The 25119-nt window shown below is 43.3% G+C and overlaps 2 protein-coding genes across 5 annotated transcripts; both read right to left on the reverse strand.

Annotated features, from left to right (window-relative positions):
- Positions 1–896: 896 nt before the first annotated feature.
- Positions 897–17924, reverse strand: LOC109905064 (CCR4-NOT transcription complex subunit 6-like). Of its 2 annotated transcripts, none has more exons than XM_020502212.2 (12): positions 17422–17924; positions 16432–16556; positions 15930–16116; positions 15599–15684; positions 15386–15490; positions 15236–15304; positions 14932–15089; positions 14611–14765; positions 13777–13931; positions 5978–6211; positions 5533–5741; positions 897–4185 (listed from the first exon to the last, which is right to left on the reverse strand). In XM_020502212.2, exons 2-12 carry the CDS (start codon positions 16541–16543, stop codon positions 3949–3951), a joined length of 1707 nt encoding a protein of 568 aa, XP_020357801.1. In that variant the 5' UTR covers positions 16544–16556; positions 17422–17924; the 3' UTR covers positions 897–3948. The 2 variants fall into 2 exon arrangements, with proteins under 2 accessions (XP_020357801.1, XP_020357800.1); XM_020502211.2 differs by having other exon boundaries at positions 17310–17436.
- Positions 17925–18002: 78 nt separating this feature from the next.
- Positions 18003–24410, reverse strand: simc1 (SUMO interacting motifs containing 1). 3 transcript variants are annotated; one of them, XM_020502210.2, is made up of 9 exons: positions 23734–24403; positions 21481–23043; positions 21073–21399; positions 20734–20894; positions 20463–20573; positions 20170–20301; positions 19901–20057; positions 19070–19154; positions 18003–18338 (listed from the first exon to the last, which is right to left on the reverse strand). In XM_020502210.2, exons 1-9 carry the CDS (start codon positions 23875–23877, stop codon positions 18130–18132), a joined length of 2889 nt encoding a protein of 962 aa, XP_020357799.1. In that variant the 5' UTR covers positions 23878–24403; the 3' UTR covers positions 18003–18129. The 3 variants fall into 3 exon arrangements, 2 of the variants coding, with proteins under 2 accessions (XP_020357799.1, XP_020357798.1); XM_020502209.2 differs by having other exon boundaries at positions 21073–23043; positions 23734–24410; XR_004203002.1 differs by having other exon boundaries at positions 20170–20573; positions 20739–20894; positions 21073–23043; positions 23734–24389.
- Between the last annotated feature and the right edge of the window lie 709 nt (positions 24411–25119).

The following is a 25119-nucleotide window of genomic DNA, read 5'->3' on the forward strand; positions in this document are numbered from 1 at the left end:
TTCTGGGGAATGGAAATGACCCATCTGAAATTAGGACTATTGCAAGGCAAACTAATTTTGACATGGATAAATGCAACACTCAGGTTAAGGAAAATACTTCCTTCCCTTAAAGCCCTTACAAGTCATGACAGTGGTATTTGGATGTACTGTATAGAAGGTTAAAGAGGGTGCTTCACATTTGGACAGAAAGCAACTGACAGGGAGTGCAGTCGCAGTCCTATAAAACATCTAGAAGTCAACAGTAAAAACTCCTTGACAGGGAGCCAGTCAGTCCTATAAATACCCTAGAAGTTAACAGTAAACGATCACTAACTAACCAATGGTCACTAACTCATGGTGACATCAAGCCGTGTTATTCCCCCAATCAAAAACTATTTTGGGGGTTCAAAACGTGAGGGTTAGTAGGCTTGGCGACCTACTCCGTTTAGCCACTGTGAAACAAGAACAGTGAGATGGAACAAATAGTGCTCTCACAGGACCAGTCCATCTACCAGCAAAACACCTTCAGCTTAGTTTTACACTGGAGTTTGTTTCACACTAGTCAACAATAGTGCGGTCTACAACTGAATCAACCAGTAAGACGCTCCCCCGGTTCTAAGACAACATACATCTTAAGCCTAAGCGACAACCCCACCCCCCAAAATAATTTGAGAAAAATAAAGTTCAATATCCACGTTTGGAAAGGCAAATTACTATTAGGAATTATTCCTTCAATGAGCATTCTGCGCCCACTTCTAGAGCAACCCAAAGTTGGCCAAGTCCACAGTTCGTCAAAAAAGACAAGCAAATGATCTACCAAAAAGAGAACCCTTGTTGTTGGAGAGGTATGGAAAAGCAATGAGTAAAAGTGAAAACAATGTAGCAATCAGAATACACATTAAAAACACAATTCAACATTTTAGAAAGGAAACATGATACATATTTTATTCACACTTTACAAAAAAGCTACTACAACAGTATCAGCAATTCAGGGTTATCAAACCAGAAATTGGTTTCTGTTCAAAACAAATGGAGAAAGTAGGGACCGAAAACAGCTTTCAAACAAGGACATTAATATTTCAATCTTTTTCCTCTGTAAAAATTCATAAAATGCTAACTTTAGCACAGTGGCTTCAGTATCATATTTACTTTAAAAAGGTGATCATATTTTATTTAATTGACAAATTGTGGGCTAGACAGGGCAACTATCATAAGTGTGCATCATTACATTTCCTGTTAAAAATGTGACAGTTGCAAGTGTCAGTCACTATTGACATATTTCATGTTTTGGTCCCGGTGATAAAACAGATAGATAACAGCAACATGTCTGTGTGGGCCACCTGACAGCCTGCCCTACAGATGGTACCAGAGTGGCTGGAACCATACAGGGGCTTCAGTAGAGGGGTTAAAAAGACAGGCCTAAAGGAATACACTTGACCGTTAAGGGGGTATGACATGGGACTGAGGGTTATAGGGGAACATGCTTTTGTAGATTCAGAATTCAGATCCGTGGTGGAGGCCGGGGCAGGGTCAAGAGAGGCTAGGTGGCTATGGGGATAGGGAACAATAAAGGGGTTCTAGGAGGGTTCCAAAGTACAAGGAGGGTGCAAAACATTATGGAACTGAGGGGGCTTTACAAGAGGTCTTTGCTTTGCCCCAGAAAAAAAAAAACAGGACAAATATTCTATACCTGATTACTAGATGGCTCACCCAGGAGGAGATACACACACACACACCCCATAACATGTTCACAGCTCATACAAAAAATAATATCCCTAACATAAGCCAAAAGCACATCAAATCTTCACAAATGTCTCCACAGTATTTAAAAATAAACCGAAGAGGTTGTTCCGGCGTTTGCCAATTGTAAATAGTGCAAGACTACAAACTGCGACGGTGAGGCACAATGTTCCGGTTGTACAACACTGGAATTATGGGATAGTGGAGGTGTGATGTGAAATCCCTCTTAGGACATATCTGAAATGACACCCTATTTCCGCATGTAGTACACTCGAGACCAGAGCCACACAGGACTGGTCAACAGTAGTACACTAAAGGGAATAGGGTGTTATTGGTATCCACAAAGTGTCTCAGAGTAAGGAACAGTTGTGTCTTTTAGATCATAAATGAATAATATGGACAGATCCTAGATGAGCAGTCCCACTCGTAGGCTTTTGTGGATACGGGCCTTGGTGTTACTATGGCCTGAACTGTGAAGGGATGAATGGTAGGTTAGGTTGGTGGCAGGAAGGCTTATTAATAGAATGGGTGAGAAGCATCAGGAGGTTTCGTCAGTAGATCTATTTACAACCTGAGCAACATGCCCTCAAATCAAAACGACAGCAGGAAACCAATCAATACTGATACATCAAAACAGTTAACCTGGGGGGGGGGGGGGGGGGGGGGTGAACACCCAGAACAACCCCTTACGTCTTTTGTACAAGCTGGTAATTTGAATTTCTTAACATTTCATGGATAAAAATGTAGTCATAGTTTACAATACAATCCTGTATTTTTCCTCAAACCAGATCAGTACAAAAACTGCCAGAAAACAGGTCTTTAGTGGCTCATATACAATCATGTAAAGACTGAATCTACATTTATATTCTGTACAAACACTGGTGGAAAAACCCCACTGCTGTAGAGTACGGAATTTATGGCTGGGGGAAAGTCACTACTGGCCTCAAGAGACAGCGCTACAAGATCTGTGTGTGACCGTGAGAGGATTGCTGGTTTAAACTCCTGCAAATCAGCTAGTGACCTCCCTCTGCTTAAAAAGTAACAAACTAAGTGAAATTTGTGAACAATTCCCCATCCCATTGCCCCTCAACCAAAACCCCATTCTCTATTACGAAAGGTGGTAACTGGTCCACACGAAGTCATGAACAAGAAAATGGATGCGTACGCAAACAGGAGGTAGTGTGCAAACGGGGATTGCCACATGTTATGCAACTAAAATCACAAAATTTGGTTTCAGTCCAGAGAATCCAGATGCGTTTCTAGCACTATGCCTGACCGGCAAGCCGACAAACCTGCGCTAACTAGAGCTAAGCTTGCCACACGTGGGTCCAGACAAGTGTATTTGGTGGCCTGAAGGATAACACGTCTAAAAATCTCAACAGTGAGTCTTAATGCACCAGTGGGGTTAGTTTCTATTGCACCACTTGGATAGGGAGACAATGGACTGAGTTATATTAGTCAATGCAGAGGACTGGTAGCACCAGGTGAGCACCACACTAGTGGACCCACAGAGATGGGCCCTGTAGCAGAGGGGAGCGCTACTCTCTCCTATGGGATGCTCCAGATATATGGTAGATATCTAAGTACCATCACATTGAGCCCAGGGGAGAGAGAAGCAAAGGCCCACCGAGCCTTGGCTGGTAGGGAGAGTGAGACCGACCAGTCTAACACTGTTTTTGCTGGTTTGAGATTGGTATAGGACAGACCATCAGCAGACCATCAGCTCAAATTGAGAAGTGGTGTCCTTTCTCTCCTTGCCTCGTGAAGGGTGTCCACAGCTCTCAAGTGACAGATTTTCTTGTGCCATTGTTCAAGACTGCACTGGTCATGTCAAAGTCAACAAGAGTCTGCTGGTATTGCTAAAAATTTATCTCAATACCTATAATGGGCCAAGGGGATATTGTGAGATTGGATGCTACCATCCTTTATCTGTTAAGGAGTTACAAAAGCATTATGGGTAAGAATGACAGGGGGATCTAAAACACAAGATAATATAATGGACAGACAGGATTTACTTTAGCATTATCAAAATGAAAACAAGGAAAATAAAAAATATATATCTATAATAACAGAAATCCCTGTCAGCCAGACCTCACTGTACGGCTGATTCTTTTTTAACAGGATGGTTGCCTGTCTTGTCTTGCTCCTTCAGTTTGAAGAAGAGAGGCAATGAGGGAGAGGCTGAAAACCAAATTACAGCGCCCCCCTCCCCTCGGTGGTGTCTCACGACTACCTGCGGCCTCCAGGCAGGTGGATGCCGTTGACCTGGTTGTTGACCTGGCCCTGGGGCAGGGTGCTGGGCAGCAGCAGCTCCAGCTGGGTGAACAGGGAAAAGTGGTCAGAAGGGATGTGGGGGTGCGGACAGCCGCTGATACTGTTCTCATGGAGCCAGTTGGAGTCCAGGGGACCCAGGATGCCCAACACGTTGAGCTGAGGCTTGGAGTAGAAGATGTAGTCAATCACACCCTGAGGAGAGAGAAAAAACAGAGGGGGATGAGTGAGGAGCAGCCTCTGTTAGGGAAAATGTGTGCCGGGCAATTGGAAGACCCCATTTTAGTTTACCGGACAAATGAGATTTACTGGCCAGATCTAATGGAAACCCAATTAGATCCAGTCATGTGGCTAATGCCGTTTTAGGAGTGCACAGACCACATGTAAGTGACGGCAATGAATATTGATCTACACAAGCAAAAATAATAAACAATCCAAAGGACAAACTGCTACACGTAACAGGAAGCCTACATGTCCACTGTGATTTGTACTAGCAGTTTAGACAAGACAGACTCAAGTTCACCGCACACTACCTTCTCAGACTGTTGGCTAAATTTAGCCTAACAGAAAAAAAATGTCAGCAGAGTTTCTAAACCCAGAGGGCCAACCGCGCAATACTTCAGGGAACGCTAGCGAAGCAGACTCGGCCAGGGTCTTGGGTTTGAGAAGTCAATAAAGGTGAAAAATCCTTCTTGGGTTGTCAATTTGCTCGATCTCTAAAGGCACAGCCTAAATTGGAGCCAATGTCTTAAGTTGAACATGTTATTTCTCCAACCTTGTGAAAGTGACCAACTGACATGACTTTGATTTGAAGGCCTGCCCATGTGCAGATCGGCACAAGATAACCATTAGACATGATGAAATGTTAATGTGCATGAGCTTAGCTAGCCAATGCCGCCATGACATTGCCTACACATGTGAACAGGGATTTTTATTGAGCAGCATTTTTTACACATCTTCATAACTAAATATTTATTGATGTACAGGAAAAGAGAAGTAAATTATACTCTTCCTTAAAATGGAATGATATGACATTTCTGTACAAACACTTCTCCCTGCAGGCATACAGCCATGCATGTCAACCTCTTTGGTGCGGGCTAGTACCAGTTGATTCAATGTTGCAAGTCTGACCTCAAAACAGGCAGGTAGACCGAGTAAGCTACAGAGATAGTGCAATTGGAAAGACCTGCACCAACCTCCATAAAATGTGATTTATTATCATTTTTTTTTCTGGAAAAAATAAAAAATAATAATCAGGATGTATTCTGCCAGAGATTGTCCAGCAATGTCAGCTTGTGTATTTTTGGGTCAAAAGCAGTCAATTATTTTTCTGCACACGTCAGATTAGATGAAACCTTTACAAAGCAGGTGTACGTTCCAGTAAAGACTGACAACAGTGGGGGGGGTTAGGTCAATTGTATTGTCAGAAAAACAGGATTTCCTGACTAATCAGGACCAGATCAAACAGCAATCTGTAATATGTCAAGAGAAGGCGTCAGAGACAGTGCTTCTGATGTGCTTGTTATTGAGCGCCTCCCTCACCTTGAAGTCGAAGGTGTAGTTGGTGTAAGGCATCAGGCTGTCCTCATAGGCGCTCTTCAGCTTGAAGCCGTGGGTGATCCTGGAGTTGGACGTGGAGTTCCCGTTCTTGCCGTTGCAGTTAAAGTTGGTGAGGCTGTCGAGGTAGCGCAGCTCCTTGAAGTCCTTGTGGGTGCAGTCCACTCCACCTTGACTCAGGTACTCCACCACGCCTGGGGACAGACGGTAGGGATTTACATTGGTCCGGTTCAATATGGGGGAATATAAACATTCAATAAGACAGATGTTCATTTTCCATTGCCCTACTGAACACAATGAAGACACTTGTCCACCTCGCATACTTCATTCACAGTAACCATCAGTAACCATCACCTAACAGGCAGCTAGTGTGCCCATCACTACACTGCTTGCTTGTACCTTTCCCTTCTTTTCTAACTCAGTCACTCACCAGAGTCTGGTAGAGAGTTGAGGTCAGCACAAAGCACTAGAGGGATGCTGTTGGTCTCCCCAGAGACAGAGGAGAGTTTGAGGCTGCGCGTGGCCTTGTCCACGATGTTCTTCACCTCAGACAGGAACATCATGGTCTGGACCAGCTTGACGTCAGAGTACTCCGGGTCCCAGTGCATGTGGGCATTGGCCACCAGTAGGAGCTGTTTCTCCATGCCGTGCAGAGACTTCCCCGCTGGAGAGGAGAGAGAGAAGTTTGGGGTTTACTTTATAGGCAGAGCACAGCCAAGGAAAACTCAAGACAGGGAAGCGCAGCAGTCACTCCCCTTTTGAAGTTCTAGGATTGAAGTAGAAAGAGTTGTACACACTGGGCCAGATTAAGAAAATCACAGGCCCCGGGCATTGACTACTTGGACACTGACAAACCGATCAATCTGGTCTTGAATTCAAACAATAGCCCAGGTCAATGAAGCGACAATAAAATATTTTTGTTTAATAGATTACACATACAGTGCATTCGGATAGAAGTCACACCCCCTTGACTTTCTACCACATTGTTAACGTTGGTTTTCTAAAGCCTGAATCTACACACTATCCCATAATGACAAAGCTAAAATCAGATTGTAAATGTTAGTAAATGTATTAAAAATAAAAAGCAGAAATACCTTTACCTAAGTATTCAGACCCTTTGCTATGATACTAAAATCAAATATTTCTCACATGGATCGAATACAGATGTAGACCTTAGAGGTCGACCGATTAGGATTTTTCAACACCGATACCGATTATTGGAGGACCAAAAAAGCAGATGCTGATTTAATCTGACAATTTTATTTATATTTATATATATATAATAATGACAATAACAATACTGAATGAATACTTATTTTAACTTGATATAATACATCAATAAAATCAATTTAGTCTCAAATAAAGAAACATGTTCAATTTGGTTTAAATAATGCAAAAACAAAGTGTTGAAGTAAAAGTGCAATATGTTCCAAGTAAAAAAGCTAAGGTTTAAGTTCCTTGCTCAGAACATGAGAACATATGAAAGCTGGTGGTTCCTTTTATCACGAGTCTTCAATATTCCCAGGTAAGAAGTTTTAGGTTGTAGTTATTGTATGACTATTTCGTATTTCATATACTTAAATGTTTTTATTTCACCTTTATTTAACCAGGTAGGCTAGTTGAGAACAAGTTCTCATTTGCAACTGCGACCTGGCCAAGATAAAGCATAGCAGTGTGAACAGACAACAGAGTTACACATGGAGTAAACAATTAACAAGTCAATAACACAGTAGAAAAAGAGAGTATATACATTGTGTGCAAAAGGCATGAGGTAGGCGAATAATTACAATTTTGCAGATTAACACTGGAGTGATAAATGATCAGATGGTCATGTACAGGTTGAGATATAGAGATATACCTTTGACTATTGAATGTTCTAATAGGTACTTTAGTATTGCCAGCCTAATCTCGAGAGTTGATAGGCTTGAAGTCATAAACAGCGCAATGCTTGAAGCATTGCGAAGAGCTGCTGGCCAACGCAGGAAAGTGCTGTTAGAATGAATGCTTACGAGCCTGCTGCTGCCTACCACCGCTCAGACAGACTGCTCTATCAAATCATAAACTTAATTATAACATAGAAATATGAGCCTTGTCATTTATATGGTCAAATCCGGAAACTGTCGAAAGCAAAACGTTTATTCTTTAAATGAAATACGGAACAGTTCTGTATTTTATCTAACGGGTGGCATCCATAAGTAAAAATATTGCCATTACATTGCACAACCTTCAATGTTATGTCATAATTATGTAAAATTCTGGCAAATTCGTTCACAACGAGCCAGGCGGCCCAAGCGGTTGCATAGATCCTGACAACGCGTGCAATGAACGCGAGGTGACAATTTCCCTAGTTTAATATTGCCTGCTAACATGAATTTCTTTGAACTATATATGGAGGTTTTAAAAAATATACTTCTGTGTATTGATTGTAAAGGCATTGAGGTTTATGGTTAGGTACATTCGTGCAATGATTCTGCTTTTTTCGCAAATGGGCCTTTGTTAACCTCTTGAGTGTAGGGGGCAGTATTTAGATTTTTGGATTAAAACCATACCCAAATTTAACTGCCTATTTCTCAGGCCCAGAATATGCATATAATTGTCAGATTAAGAAGAGAAAAAAAAGTATAACAGAACTGATATTGCAGGCGAAAACCTGGGGGAAATCCAACCAGGAAGTGGCTTCTATTTTGAAAACTCCATGTTCCATAACCTGCCTTCGCTCCGTTTAAAAAGGGATATCAACCAGATTCCTTTTCCTACGGCTTCCCTATGGTGTGAAGTCTTCAGACAGTTTCAGACCTTTATTTTGAAAAATGAGCGAGGAAGATCACATCACGTCATGGTATGCTGGGTGCCAGTAGCGTTTTGTATGCGCAACAGAATGGAGCATCCATTTTCTCCCTCTCTGAAGCTACATTCCCAGTTGATATATTATCGATTATATATTGTAAAAACAACCTGAGGATTGATTATAAAAAACGTTTGACATGTTTCCTCGATCATTACGGATACTATTTGGAATTTGTCTGTGATGTCGTGACCACTCGAGCCTGTTGATTTCGTAACATACCGTGCCAACCAAATCGAGGTATTTTGGATATAAAATCATTTTTACGGAACAAAAGGAACATTTGGTTAACTGGGAGTCTCGTGAGTGCAAACATCCGAAGATGAAAAGTAAGCAATTTAATTTATTGCTTTGACTTTCGTGACCAATCTACTTGGCTGCTAGCTGTTTGTAACATTTTGCCTACTGAGAGAGAAGTGCTTACATAAACACTTGGATAGCTTTCGCCGAAAAGATTTATTGAAATCTAACACGCCAGGTGGATTAACAAGCTAAACTGTGTTTTGCTCCATTGCACTTGTGATTTCATGAAAATTTAAAAAAAAATTGTCATTTAATTTGAATTTGGCGCTGTGCAATTTAGCGGATGTTGATGAAAATGATCCCGCAAATGGGATGGGTGCGTCAAGAAGTTAAGTCAGCCTCAAATGAATTTACAGTGGGATATTGGTTGTTGCAATTCCTAAGGCTTCCACTAGATGTCAACTGTCTTTAGAACCTTGTACGGTTTCGCACGCTCCCGTGGATGAGCTCTGTTCCATTATTTCTCTATAGACAATAGAATTCTCGGTTGGAATATTATTAATTAGTTTGACAGGTTTCTATGGAGTGTAACGGAACCTTTGGACATTGTCTGCAACTGGTGGACCCGCTTCGTGAGTGTGGATTTGTTTACCAAACACGCTAAAAAAAGGATCTATTTGGAAATAAATGGACATTATCGAACAAAACATTTAATGTGGAACTGGGATTCCTGGGAGTGCATTCTAAAGCTCAAAAGGTAAGTGAAAATGTATAATGCTATTTCTGAATTCTGTTGACTCCAACATGGCGGATATCAATTTGGCTTGATTTTGTCGTCTGAACGCTGCACTCAGATTATTGCATGTTTGCTTTTTCCGTAAAGTTTGTTTAAAATCTGACACAGCGGTTGCATTAAGGAGAAGTATATCTTTAATTCTGTGAATAACACGTATTTTTTATCAATGTTTATGAGTATTTCAGTAATTTGACATGGCTCTCTGCAAAAATCAACTGCATGTTAAGGAACTACTGAACATAACGCACCAATGTAAACTCAGATATTTGGATATAAATATAAACTTTACTTAAAAAAAACATGTATTGTGTAACATGAAGTCCTATGAGTGTCATCTGATGAAGATCAAAGGTTAGTGATTCATTTGATCTATATTTCTGCTTTTTGTGGGTCCTCTTTGGTTGGAAAAATGGCAGTTTTTTTCTCACTTGGTGACGACCTAACAAACGTTTGCGGTGCTTTTGCTGTAAAGCATTTTTGAAATCAGACACTGGCTGGATTAACGAGAATTCCATCTTTAAAATGGTGTAAAATACTTGTATGCTTGAGGAATTTGAATGAGATGTGTTTATTTCATTTGGCACCCTGCAGTTTTCACTGGCTGTTGACAGGTGGGAGGCTACTGTCCCACGTACCCTAGAGAGGCTAAGAGTTTGCCAAAAGGAACCTAAAGGACCTGCATGCCTCTGGTCAGAGGAAACCAAGATTTAACGCTTTGGCCTGAATGCCAAGCATCACATCTGGGAGAAACCTGGCACTATCCCTACAGTGAAGCATGGAGGTGGCAGTATCATGCTGTGGGGATATTTTTCATGGACTGGGAAACTAGTCAAGATCGAGGGAAAGATGAACGGAGCAAAGTATAAAGAGATCCTTGATGAAAACCTGCTCCAGAGTGCTCAGAACCTCAGACAAGCAGATGGTGAAGTGTGATTCATTACTTCAGAGAACGCGTTTCCAAAGCGCCAGAGTACAATGCCTGCAAGCTTTACACCACTCCAGCCAATGCGTGGCATTGCACATGGTGATTGTTCTTGTGAGCAGTTGATTGGCCATGGAAACATTTCATGAAGCTCCCGACGAACAGTTCTTGTGCTGACATTGCTTCCAGAGGCATCCTATGACGGTACCATGTTGAAAGTCACTGAGCTTTTCAGAACGGCCATTACACTGCCAATGTTTGTCTATGGAAATTGCATGGCTGCGTGTTCAATTTTATACACCTGTCAGCAACAGGTACAGCTGGAATAGACAAATCCACTAATTTCAAGGAGTGTCCACATACTTTTTAAGTGTGTGATATATATTTAGAAACTGGGTTGTTCGAGCTCTGAATGCTGATTGGCTGACAGACGTGGTATATCAGACCGTATACCATGGGTATGACAAAGCATCTTTCTACAGCTCTAAATTAGGTTGGTAGCCAGTTTATAATAGCAATAAGGCATCTCAGTGCTTGGTGGTATACGGCCAATATACCATAGCTAAGGGCTGTACACAGGCACTCCACTTTGTGTTGTGCCAAGCCCTTAGCTATGGCATATTGTTTATATAACACTGAAAATAAATGAAATATGTGATTTCACAGTTCATAAGGAAATTTGTAAATTGAAAAATTCATTAGGCCCCAATATGGATTTCACGACTGAGCAGGGGCGCAGCCATGGGTTGGCATAGGCCCACCCAGACAACCAGAATAAATGTTTCCCCACAAAAAGTGCTTTATTACAGACAAATGTATGTGTATTTAACATTTCTGGGATCTTTATTTCAGCTCGGGAAACCAATAATTTGCATATCACATTTGAGGCTACATACAGTAGGCTACTAAATAAAATGTCCAGTGGCACACTGACTCATCTAATGATAAGATGAAGCCATAGGCTACTCACAGTGAAGGCTGATGCACTTCTCATCTGAAGATAAGTGCAGCTACTTTGAAAAACAGTGATGAGCTACTTTGAAAATGTTTTGAAGATGAAACAGTGCAAAGATCTCAGCGAGACAACTCGAAAGCGAAATCCATTAATGCCAAGATAATGTAATTCATTGCCCTTGACAATTAACCGCTCTGTTGTGGATGTTGCCTTTCGCCTACTGGTCGAGCACATCGAGCCCTGGTTCACACGACCAAGTAGGCACTATTTTCCCCTACCAGAGTTAGAGTATTGTTGAATCGCACATCCATGAGCTACTTGCTATGGGTGTTGCAGCTATTAGAGTCACAACTGACATTTGGACCAGCGACATCAGCCCCATGAGCAAGCGGAGTCTGACAGCACAGTTGGTTGACGAGGATTTGTACCGAGGAAAGCCATATTGCATGTTCAAGAATGTGCTGGTTCTCATACAGCGGCTGCCATTTCAATGGCATTTGAGAAAATGTTTGAAACTTGGAAAATCTCCCAGAAAGTTCACTCTGAATTGTGACAATGCACGTAACACAACAAAGGCTTCGGAAGAATACAGAGTTGCCAGTTTGCCATGCATGGCACACGGTGCAACTGGCTGTGAACTAAGGTTTTGGTGCCCAATGTAGAATGTCTGACAATGGCAACAGGTAGGAAGTCATTTTAAAACACTCACCGCTAGCATACAGCCACCTGCAAGCAATACAGGAGCAGCTTGGAGTGAAAATTCAAAGACTTAATTAAGTCGTTTCCAACAGATGGAACAGTCCTATTTACATGGAGAGCCTGCTGGAACAAAAATGAGTGCTTGGCATGTACGCTACTGACTAGGAGCTCCCTGCAACAATCAGTACAAACCAGCGGACTCATTGAAAACATGAACAGTCCTAGCTCCATTCAAAACAACTGACCCGAGAAATAAGCTCTTCAACTGCGTCTGCACAAGAAATTCTGTGGCATTCTGAGCCTCTTTACTGTGTCACCACCATGCTCGATGCTAGGAACGCTACTTCGACGCAGACAAAAAAAAAAAGGGTTACTGTGAAATGTTAGACAAGATGGAAACGGACACAGTAACAGCACACACCCAAGAAGAGGACCCGCGACTGAAGAGGCCATGGACAGACAGGGCTGAAACGTCACTGTTTGACATATGATGAAATTCTGGTTGTAAGTGAAAGAAATTCGTTCTGTTTATGTTTTACTGGTAATGGGGACATACGTAAATGTCAGCATATTTTTTTTTGGGGGGGGGGGGGGGGGGGGGGGGGTCCGTGGGTGTGTCAGACCCACTGGGCGGGGGGTCAGTGGGTGTGTCAGACCTATTTCCATTGTCTGTTACTACATCGGCCAACATTTGCCAAAGTTCACCTACGGCTAATGATCCTTTGGAATGGAAGAATAAAGCAATATGTTGTATTAAAATGTACTACTACCCCCCCATTATTTGCAGATACTAGGATACCTGAGAACCTACCATTCCCAGGAAAGATGCACTTGGATACTGGAGAAGGAACAAGCACAGTTTCCCCCATGCCCCCATCCTAGCCTGGGTTCTCCCTGTACTGGTGTGGCCAGTGAGCACCTTTTCAGTGCTGCTTCATACATTGTAGACGAAAAAAAGAAATATTCTCTTGACAAAGCCGAGCAGGTCATCTTTGTGAAGAAAAACATCCAAATGTTAAAATTGTAAATGGTTGGTCATATTGTAACCCAGGCATCTAGTGTCACTGGAAAAGTGTTTACTAAGCCCAATGGATTTTCTGTTGTTCATTCATGGCTGGCATAGGTCAAGATTTCCATTTAATTTTAAAGTGTTAAAAAAATAATTCTTAAATGAAAGATTAGATGCGTTGTAAATTTGCTCTCATTTTACTAATCAAGTCAGTTGAGCACATTTGAAAAGGTTAAGTTGTGCCATTTATAGCAGTTTACAACAGTCAAGTCATTTTGCCAAGCATTTAAAGCTAAAATGATTAACTGCATTTTAGTTTAAAACCCATATTTATTTGAAAGCATTTAAGTTTCTCCATACGGTCAAAACTAGATAGCAGGAAGAGCCACCAACAACTTATCCATCTTTGTAACGCAGGGCAGCTAAAATATTTGTCTGTCGTGCGATAAAATACATTCACAGATGTGTAATTTTTCTAATTTAAGTTAAACAATTGGATCCTAACTGAACAAATTAACATATGACAGCATTTCAACTATTTAACTGTAACTAGAACGCTTACAAGGTTGCTAAAATGTTAAAAATCTTTATTTTTGGGGGGGGGGGCGATATTGGAATCGGCCAAAAATGTCATATCGTTGCAACCCTACTTATACTTGTTCAATCTTATGAACGCCAAAGGAGTAAGAACCAGATGAAGAGGCAGGTGGCTAGGTGTGGGGTCTAGGGTGAGAAATAGGACAGGGCCATAAGTACTCACAGGATTCCTCCATCATCTCCTTGCGGACCTCCAGCAGTACGGCCACTCCGATGTTGTCCTTGGTCATGACCCTGTTGAGCATGGCCTCAGAGCCCTCAGAGTTAGCCATGGCTAGCTGGTTAAACTCCACCGTGTGCTTCTGCACCACGCTGAACCTGAGAGAGGGAGGCCAGAGCAAGAAAGAAGCAAGGGTGGACAGGGAGAGAAGCAGGGAGAGGTGTTATAAAAGTCTGTCACTAACCAGGTTTCCATCCAACCTTTATGCAATTAAAGTCAGATAGAAATGGACCGAAACATCACATTTGTCAGATTAACTTTCCAAATGTAGACAAGGTGGGATCTTTGTTTAAAAAATGTAATATTGATAACCATCACATTGAAGTAAACTTGAGTCAGGCGATGAAGTGTTGTCCTCCCACTACAACTCAGAAAAGCATGCAGGTTATTAGGCTACAGATTAAATAAACTATTAACTTCAGGGTAGTGAAAGTGCACATTGATGAGCTTTCTGTTCCTCTCCAATAAAAATCAAGGGTGTTATTCTGGTGACATGATCGATGCTTGGTTGCTGTTTGACAAATAAATTGCTCTTATCCATAATAATCTCATCATGTAGGTAGCCTACCCATCCCATCTGCGAACTGTTGGCTAAAGAGCATGTGTCAAGGCCAGAGTGGGCACATTAGCTATATAATAGCCATCAGCGGAGATTAAAATACAATGGAAACCAATGTAACTAGTAATTTTTTATATTCAAATTAAAATCTGTTGCCAATGGTATGGATACCTAGCAATTGAGTGTTGAGGTCAGGGGGAAACTTCAGTTGCACTCACTTTTCTGTCCTGTAGAATACTGCGCACCCGTCCACATGTTTGCGGTCAGACTCATGCATGGTTCTGGCTCGAGACTTGGGGCTGAAGAAGCCCTCATAGCCCTGCTCCTTCAGCTCTGGCAGGAAGTACTGGTAGTACTGCTCTGTCTCCACTTCCTGTTGAAAACAAAGCAATAACATGAGTGGACAGATATGACTGAATGCAACCATAAGATGTACCAGAGAAATCCAGTGTGCGCACTTTGGGCAATCAGTTACATGAATTGATCAGAGAAACCAAAAGGACAGAAGCCGTTTATCCCTGGTTGAGGTAAACATGTACCTGTAGGCTGATGATGTCAGCGCTGCAGTTCATGATCTCCTGCATGATGGACTTCTTCCTGTACTCCCAGTTGAGGGCCCAGGAGGGGCAGTAGCCGTAGAGCTGGCGTGTGGCGTACTTATCACACAGCACGTTGTAGCACATAACAGAGAACAATGCTGAGGGAGGAACAGGGAGAAAAATAGGAAATAGCATCTTATTCACCTTAATGCTTTCCCCCCCTAATTTATACTTATATTGAATTGTGGTTTTGTGTCATGTGCTGGGGTACTGTGTGTACAGGGACTGTCTGCTGGCTTCTCACCAGAAGGCCTCGTCTGGTCAGGCTCCTGAAGTGCGATCCACGACCGGGACGGGGGCTGCTCTGTGGGGGCTGGGAAGACGGTTGTCCACCTTAGCCATTGGTACAATTTTTAAAATAATATCTAAAACGGTGTGAGAGAGGCAGACTTACTGCATTTGATTGAACCTGCCAGATTGTCCAGCAGGTAGTTGAGCAGTTTCCTGGTGCCATCATGCTCCTGGTACAGGCTCATGATTTCTTGTGCAAGAGGGTTTCCTGTTAGGAGTGAAAAACACAATGTTGAATGACATCAAATAAATGCTACGGGATCAACAATGGGGTCTCTAGGACAGAATTGTTACCAAGACGATAAGCCACACTCACCTTTCAACCCCAGTGTTTGTAACTGAAACAGTTTCCCCAATTCAAATGGCAGAACCCGCAACTGGTTGTTATTTAAAAGCAGTTCCCTGTTGAGGGCGGACACATGGAAACGCAAGTGTCAGAGACTAGCCCCCCAGACAATACAGCCCCTTCCTCAACCTTCCCATAAACCATAAACACATTGACCAGTTATCAATACAGGCAAAAGCAAATCTTCTGTCAACCAAACAGGCTTTTTAAAATGGGACAATGGTTATTTTCAGCACCAACCAGTTACAAGCCCAGTTTAGATCAAAGTGAATCGTGGGAATCATGGTTCCCAGCGAATCACCTGAGAGACACCATGTTGCCGAGCTCTGCCGGCAGGCTCCTGATCTTATTGGACGATAGATCCAGGTACAACAGGTTGTGTAGTTTGGCAATGTCAGGTGGGATGCGCGACAGACAGTTGTCAGCGATGTGTAGGGCAGTGAGGTGGGTCAGAGTCCACAGAGACGGGCTCAGGCTCCTGACATTACCTGGAGACAGAAATGTGGAGGGGGGAGACCGGTAAATAAACATACACTGGTGAGTCAGGTCTCTGTTTGATGGCTTTCTATGCAAAGCAGATACAGGTTGACTTCTACCCAATTTGAATGGACATAAGTAAACACTCATGCTGGACTTCCTGGTCGAGACAAAATACAGGCCTATAATAGAGGCCCTTATCCTCAAAGGATGACGAGAATGCTGGTCACGTTACAAAAAAGGCTGAGAGAAACTGGCCTAGACTATCCCCACATGCTGAGTCCTAATATGAGAACAGCCCCCGGGCCAACCCCTGCCGTGCTCACCAGTGATTTCCAGCTCAGGCCAGTAAGACTTCTTTCCATTGGCTGCCTCTTCAGTTGACATGATGGTGTACATCCGCCTGGGGTCTGGCGGGTCATATTTTTCTTTGGGCATTCCTGCTGTAACACTGTGTAGAAAAGGTTTAATAACTATTAACATTATTCACTGATAAAATACATGCCAAACACCTTGAGGTATACATTGTGCAAATCTAACATTTTTTTAAAGAATGACTTCACTAATGCTACTTTGCAAACACGCACAGGCCGGCCATTCAGCACATCCTTGTAACTTTTCAAGAGGGTGTCATTTGAGTTTGACAACTTCTGGAAATGAGGCTCAAGAAAGATGTGGCTATTATTGGCTGGCAGATACTAATTTCAGAAATAATTAACTCAGTTACAATGTCATGAGAATGTATTGTTTTACAGATTACCGCCCAGTGAATTAAATCAAGTTGTATTTATGTAATATTCATGGCATGACTTAAGTTAAATAACTAGCCAATTAGCTAGCTACACACCAGGTCGCACAAAGCAATAACCACAATCACCAGCTAATTGTAACAAATTGGCTTTCCAGCTAATTGAGTGGCGCGTTGAAGCCATAAAGTCAGGAAAACAATTGCTAACTGGCCTAACATGTTAGCTAGGGGCTAGGTAGCAAGTTAGCTAACGGTCATTAATACCGAATAACTTCGCGAGAATGATAGTTAGCTAACCAATTAATTAAGATAAGATTCGCGTAATTATTTTATAAACAGACCATAACATATGAGCTAGGCTAGCTGAGCAACAGCAAACGTTAACTAGCTAACTCACTTATGTTATGGCTAACTAGCAAACCCCCGCTGAAAGCTAGATAGCCACATTTTTCTAACCTGTCCGACTTCATATGGCCAGGTAAGGTAATATCCACGCAGTAGTAATTTGAAACATGAGTTGTGGATCTGTCTCATCCAAATAAACTCGTCGCTTGTGTTGATGTTTTACCTGCAAACGCATACCAACTCGCGAGGACGTGTGCGTGCTCTTTTGTTTCTACTTGCTTCACTCGTTTCCGCTGCTGTATCACAGGGAGAAAACAAGCATCATGGCGACTGTCAGGACTCTTTTTTTTTCCTTCTCTACGATGACAACGCTTGATGCTATTGGCTGGCTTTTGGACGGACCGCACCATCTGTGGTTGAACCAACGACTTTGGGTGAAAATGTATGGACCAAACGCAACTTCAGGGGTGTGTTCAAGAATCAACAGCTGTTAATCAAACTGCTATGATATCACATGGCTCTGAACTTAATGAGGTGAACCATTCATTGGTCATTATAATGAGCAAATCATGGCCACTGTAATCCAACTCCTAATGAAGGGGCAGGCTGAGCTATACACTAAACTATGTTCTTCATACACTTGTTTCTTCACTTGACTGGAGACCATGCAAACTATCAGCATATGGGTCTGGAATTACTGGCTTACTTCTTCTGATGCGGGAAAAAGAGAATTGGATGCAGTCAGACTGTCTACACAGGTCCTACCACTATTACATCAATAGCAAACATAGATAAGACAATTAGTTAAAAAAATAATAAATATTTATTTAAAACAATTCATTGGGGGAAAGATTAGAAAACTGAATGAATCATTACAAAAATAAATAGAAATCATTCAACAGCCGCTTGAACCAAAGCGCTGAGCTTATCGTCAATGAGAGGAGGCCAGCAAATGATCCTGCAGGTAGGTGAGGGACTCGTGGACGTGTGGAGGCAGGTCTTGGCCCAGGTCAGCCTGGGCTCTGGACAGGATGGCCTCTATAGCCTCCTGGACCGCCAACCGTGACAAAGAATCATGCACTGTCTGGATTGGAGCGCGACCGTAGCCCCCTCGCTCGGTGACCGCAGAGCGCAGGTGACCTGGAGGTTTCAAGGGGTCAAAGTGCAGATGGGTTAGGACATGATTTCCCAAACTAAGGGTCGTCTGATTTGAAAATAGGTTTGCGAGAGAAATCGTGCTTGGTTTATAGAACCAGGTTGTCTAACTAGCCACTAGATGTGGTTGTAATAAACAGAGCAGTTTCTGTTTTCTACCTACAAAATGTGGCTCTATCTTTGAACGGTTTAAGCAACAAAATATTATGACCCCATCACTGAAAGATAAGACTCTCAGGAAAAATGTGTCTTCCATTTCCCTCTGCAATGCCCACAAGACTTATTAGAACAGTGGACAAGATTAGGCACAAAATCAGACTGGGGAAGAAAAAAAAAATATATATATATATATAGTGTTATTTTCTACACAGAAGATCGTACACAATGATTGCCTGGTGATCTTCTGAACTTCCCAAAACCTTTCAGATACATTTCATTTACTTCAAACCATACTTCCGTCAGACTGAAATACTGTCAAAAGTACTTCAGACAGATTTTGTAATAGACTGTCAGACCCAATAAAAAAAAAAACTAACGTGGTGGGGTTGCAAATTCTTGAAATATCAAAATGGGGTTGTGGGTCAAAAAAGTTTGGGAACCCCTGGGTTATGAGGACAAAACTAAGGGGAAAGCCTAAAGAGGCTGTGACCAACTTAAAAGTTAAATAAACTGTTCAGGAATGCTCGTTTTGATGGGTGAATCGTTCATTGACCCACCTTTCATCACTTCCTCATAGCTCAGCAACAACATCCATAGTAGTTGGACCAACTCCTCCCACTTCCTCCAGCTCTCAGCTCCATCCTGAAGAACAACAGAGACGGACTGAGCCTATGCTACATACCTTTGACTTCTCTTAATATTTTAGTAAAGAAATTGTTCCGTGTACTGTTTTTTGAGATGTCATAGAAATGAACGTGACTTCCTTCATCAACTCAAAATCTAGTGCTTGTACTCACCTTAGAGTCAGGTGGGAGGGTGGCGTTGTGCAGTACTAGTACTCACCGTAGAGTCAGGTGGGAGGGTGGCGTTGTGCAGTACTAGTACTCACCGTAGAGTCAGGTGGGAGGGTGGCATTGTGCAGTACTAGTACTCACCGTAGAGTCAGGTGGGAGGGTGGCGTTGTGCAGTACTAGTACTCACCGTAGGGTCAGGTGGGAGGGTGGCATTGTGCAGTACTAGTACTCACCTTGGGTCAGGTGGGAGGGTGGCATTGTGCAGTACTAGTACTCACCGTAGGGTCAGGTGGGAGGGTGGCATTGTGCAGTACTAGTATTCACCGTAGGGTCAGGTGGGAGGGTGGCGTTGTGTAGTACTAGTACTCACCGTAGGGTCAGGTGGGAGGGTGGCGTTGTGCAGTACTTGTACTCACCGTAGGGTAAGGTGGGAGGGTGGCGTTGTGCGGGTACTAGTACTCACCGTAGGGTCAGGGTGGCGTTGTGCAGTACTAGTACTCACCGTAGGGTCAGGTGGGATGGTGGCGTTGTGCAGTACTAGTACTCACCGTAGGGTCAGGTGGGAGGGTGGCGTTGTGCAGTACTAGTACTCACCGTAGGGTCAGGTGGGAGGGTGGCGTTGTGTAGGAAGTGTAGCAGCAGACTCAGAGACATGGGCAGAGGGGTCTTCTGTGGACTTGCATGGTGCAGCAGGTGCTCTATCAGCTTACACCTCAGTAGTCTGCTCTCCAGGGTCTCCAGCATCAGCATCCTAGGCAAGAAAGGAGAGGTGAAGCGTTGATGCTGTCTGTCTCTACACAGCAAGCATAGTCCTCTTGACGCGTCCCTTCATCTCAACATCCCCTCCATCCTCAAACCCTGACCTGTGTTGTCTCAGACAGACAGTGCTGATGAGCGTGTGGAAGAGTTCCCCAGAGAGTTTGCTGGAGTTGAGAGCCGGGGAGCGGTCGACCTCCAAGGCAAAGGACAGCATCTTCTGGAGGAGGAACACCATTCTGACACACACAAGGCACATGACACACACACGCATTGGCTGTGTGTACTCTGTTTCTATTCTGAATCCTTCAAACTGACCTGATATGAAAGGTGGGGTGCTATATTTCCAATCTCAAAACAATAAGTCAAGGGGTGTGGAATGTTGTCATTTTTAACTCACTTTAGATGTTCATCTTTTTCCTTCTGTGTTTTCAACTCAATGTCAGCAGACATGTTGTCTTTGTCCCCGGTTGATTTCACAATAGCAGCAAAGAGCCAATTGATAACATCTCTGATGGGAGGGAGAAGATGTAGAAAATAATTTAACACTAATAAAATTGTCATACAAACCTCAACAAAATGCACACCTGTCTCTCTTCTCAGGAACTGATCAAGACATATATATATATATATTTTTTTTTTATTTATTCTCCTGGACACACAATGCTCACCTGACCTGGGTGAACCGTACATCACATGACAGGGTTGCCTTGGCGATGGAATGGTGGAGATCACGGAAGGAAAGTTTGACACGGAAGTCATCCTCCATGGTCTGGACGACGTACTGCAGCAGCATACGCACCACCTCACAGCAGAGCCTCCTGCCACGGCTCTAAGGAAGAGGAGAATTGACAGGAAGGTGGTCAGATCAACTATCCTAGTAAAAGCATAATACCCTTGTAAACCTGATGCTTATGGAAACATTGCTTCCCTCACTGCTCTAATAAAAACTGGGTGTATAATCATAATCAATTGTTAAGGTGCTGAGAGAGGCCTGTCACTGTCATTACCTGTTCAGCAGCCATGACTGACGTCAACAGCTCCCAGTCCCATGGAATAGTGGTCTGATCAGTGTGATTGTGCCTCTGGGTCCTCATGAGGAGAGTGTAGGCCTCCAGACAGAGAAAGTCGGGACACTGGGGGTCCAGCAGGATGCCTCTGAGGAGGTGGGTGGTGATGTCGATGGGGGGGAAGAAGCGGGGCTGCAGCAGGTCAGAAAGCAGCTGCAGGGTGCCCTCTGGGTAGTTCTCCTCCATGGTGCTGTACACCAGGCTCAAGCTCTGTCTGCACAGAGGCTCTGGGTCACCAAAACCATCGTCCTCCTCTTCTTCATCCTCCTGGAGAGGGAGAGAGAGAGAAACAACAGAAGAGTGAGAGAAACCACAGGAAAATGTGGGGGAAATGTCTCTCCTACTTACCAGGAGCTGAACTGGTCCAGCCATCAGCTGCCTCAGTTTCCTGAGCTGGATTGGACACACATAGCGCCTGTCCTCTCTGCTGACCTCCATGTCATTCTCACCACCAACCCTCTCTCCACCCATCTCCTCTCCTTCATTGCCATCCCTCCATGCAGTAGTCATCAAGCCCTCAGCCCCCAAACCAGGCTGGCTGGCCTCAGGAGATCTGGGCCCTGCCTCCACATCCATGTCCTCAGACCGCAGCGACATGGGAGGGTCACTAGGGATACTACTACACATGTACAGGGGGCTATCCATAACCAGGTCTGCCTCAGTCTCATCCACAGGCCAGTCTGGGGACTCCCCAGCTAGGATGACTGTGGACGTAGGGCTGGGGGTCCGGTTGGGATGGCTCTCATTATTGCTATGAGTTCCTCCCATGCAGGAGCCAGGGGAGTTGGAGCCGGTGGTTAGCTGGGAATTCTGGGGAGCCTGTTGGTCTGGTTCTATGGAAGGAGAGCAGGGACTGAAGATGGTGCAGTTTAAGGCCTGAAGTTGATTTATTTCCTCCAACAGCACTGATCCTGTGCCATTGGTGGGAGAGCAGTAGGGGTAGACTGGATCCTGTTTAAGACTGTGTGTACTGGTGGGGTAGTTGTCTGGGTCACTCTGGTTGAGACACACTGTCTGATCATCAGGTAGAGGTGGAGAGAGAGAGCTTTCAAAGGGGATGTGTGTAGGGGAATAACAGGTGTTGTTGTGCCGAGTTTCATGTACACCCCAATCCTCTGAGAACCTGAAAGGGTCTGGGTCAATATCATCAGGGACGTAATAGGGGCTGTCTAGGCTTTGGGGGGAGAGGGAGAGAGTAGCATAGAGTAATGATTGTGGAGACCCTGGTTCTTCCCTTTCCTCTGTCAGAAGAGGTTTGTCCGTTGTAAACATAGACTCTATTTCTTGCTCTTCCAATGCATGCTTTTCTACTTTTCCAGTGCAGCTAGTCAGAGCTTCATTTGGAATGGTTGAGGTTTGGGTCTTGGCCTTGAGGCATTCTGGCTCTTCTTTCCCTTCACACAGTGGTTGAGAAGTTATACCCAAGCACTGTTGTGACTCCCAAGTTATCTGGTAAGAGGAAGACCCTGAGGCTTTCGCCTTCCCTGCTGGCGGTTCAGATTTAGGCACACTTGGTGATTTGACAGGACATTTTGGAATGTCTACATCTGAGCATTTCACAGCGTTCTTGACATCTGGTGGTCGAGTTGAAGATGAATCCCTGAGAGAACTCTGATTGGACTCAAGGATGTCACTTTCTTCTGCTTTTAAAACAGCTTTGTTCTCCAACTCTTGTTCAGTTGGGGAGCAGGACAGAGAATCTGGACGTTTGGTATGTGGTCCTTTGTGTTTTGAAAGTCCCTCAGTCTTTTTCTCTCCCTGAGGTAGTGGACTCACCGGCCCTGGATCTGAGTGATCCGAGAGGTTGTTGTCACTCAAGTCCACCACTTCTACAGGCCCACCTGGGTCCCTCCTCCTGCGCCTCCTTGGTGGTGGTAGTGCCCACCTCCGACCAGTAATGTCAATCACAAACTGAAAGAGACAGGTGAACCACAGTAAATAGAATCTCATTCTAGTTCTGAGGTAAACATCAACATAAATGAAATATACTTTAAGTGTATGCATTGACTGATCTCAGGTTGCTGAATATATATGCCATCGACTGCAGACGCAATTATTTAATATTCTCAATATCATCAACAACAAAAAAACATTAACCCTGGCCTGACCAGGTGTTTTTGGACAGTCACGTCGTTACGTTATAACGGCTAACTATCTAACGTTAGCTAGCTAGCTGGAACACGATTTGGTCTACTCTCAAACTATTACCAGGTAAACTTGGTTAAGTGGCTACATCACATTGAATATCTTCAACAACAATGTAACGTTAGCTATCGTTTTAAAAATGTTGATAAGAAAAGTTAGGTCGGGTCAACAAGTTCAGAAAATGCCAAACTGCCGCTGAGTTGGTGAGTGAAGTGGACCAACCAATGACCGTCTGTCTACAGTATCGCCAGTTTGCGGCACGCGCCACGCCCTCAGCTGGTTTTGCGTTACATTAACCTACAGATAATTAGCTAGCTGTCAATGCCAACAACTTTTTTCTGAAGTACTACATCATTTGGGCCTGCAAGTTACCTACTCTTGTATTTTCACACATGCCAAACATACCTCTTCTGTTGATGTACGGGTAGCCCTTGCAACTTCACGGGGAACACTTACCGGTGTGTAGGCAGCCAGATTGACCCATCCTCCTCTGATAAATGGTATTGCTTCGGCCTTGTTCTCGTTGTCACTGTAAACACCAACAACTTCAACATCCGAGTCCTCTCCGCTCCCGGAGCTGAGCGAAATTATATCATCCATCTCTAACTTTTAACTTCTCAAATTAGCTAGCCATTTAGCTAGCACCTAGCTAGCTAGTTAGCCAGCGGGAAGCACTCATGAGTATGATGGTACGATAGCTATCTAACGTAACTAAAATACAGCGAGCAAATTCTATCCATTTTATGAAATCGATGCCGTAAATAAAGAGATGATCCAAAATGAGTCACAACATTTATGAAGTAGCCACAGAACAAAGCAAATCAGCAAACTTTTTCGTTTTTGCGGTCACGCGATACTTTAGCTAACGTTACATGGACTTCTTCCGTTTGTGACACCTGCCGCTGCGCTGTGTACGTTCCTTATTAAAATTATTTTGATCATATCAGTTTCTAAATAACAGATGTCACGCCTACTCAAGTTTCTTTACCATAACTAGCCAATTCTAATTACAAAGTGTAACAGTGATTGAAACCGCATCTAGCTAGCTACATTTTCCATTTCCTTGTTTTGAGCTGGGTCATACTGGAGGAAGATCTACCGCAGTTTAACTGACCCTACACCTACCAGTAGAGGGAGATGCAGGTCATGAATTTGTATTTTATTGTATTTTTATTTAACGAGGGATGGTCATGAACTAGTAAAGTAGAAGGATCGCAGAGGAGACCATACATATTCTGTGCCCGGCCACAGGACATCATTTTTCTGTAATGCATGTTTGTGTGGGGAAATTCCCTGCAATACTATGTTTAAAAATATATATATAATGCACCACAAATTATGTTATGTAAAGGTCAGTTATGTAAATATGTGTGTGTGTGTGTGTGTGAGTGTGTGTGTGTGTGTGTGTGTGTGTGTGTGTGTGTGTGTGTGTGTGTGTGTGTGTGTGTGTGTATGAGATAGCTGTGCAGTTACTGTGAGTCCAGGGTTATGGAAACTACAAGAGGTATTCCACTGAAAACAAAACATTGTGACATGTGAAGCACTGCCCTCTCCTCCCTGGTCCCTGGGATTTACTTCTGACACTTGACGGCCCATGACGAACATTATAAAAGATCCCAATTATCAGTGACCTTCAATGCCTTGGGCCACAAACCACACTGTGCCAAAACTAATTTCCTGCATTTCTACACAATCTTTATAATACGACGCATGGCCCTTCTAGCCGTCTCTATTTAGAATAACAAAAAGTAAGCAGAAATGCCCACAGTCATCAAGCTAAGTAAGAGATCATTATTAAATATGTTTAAGTGATTGATAAGACTGAACTAGATAAAAGATAAT

Source organism: Oncorhynchus kisutch, linkage group LG15 (genome assembly GCF_002021735.2).
Source record: "Oncorhynchus kisutch isolate 150728-3 linkage group LG15, Okis_V2, whole genome shotgun sequence".
Classification (NCBI taxonomy): Eukaryota; Metazoa; Chordata; class Actinopteri; order Salmoniformes; family Salmonidae; genus Oncorhynchus; species Oncorhynchus kisutch.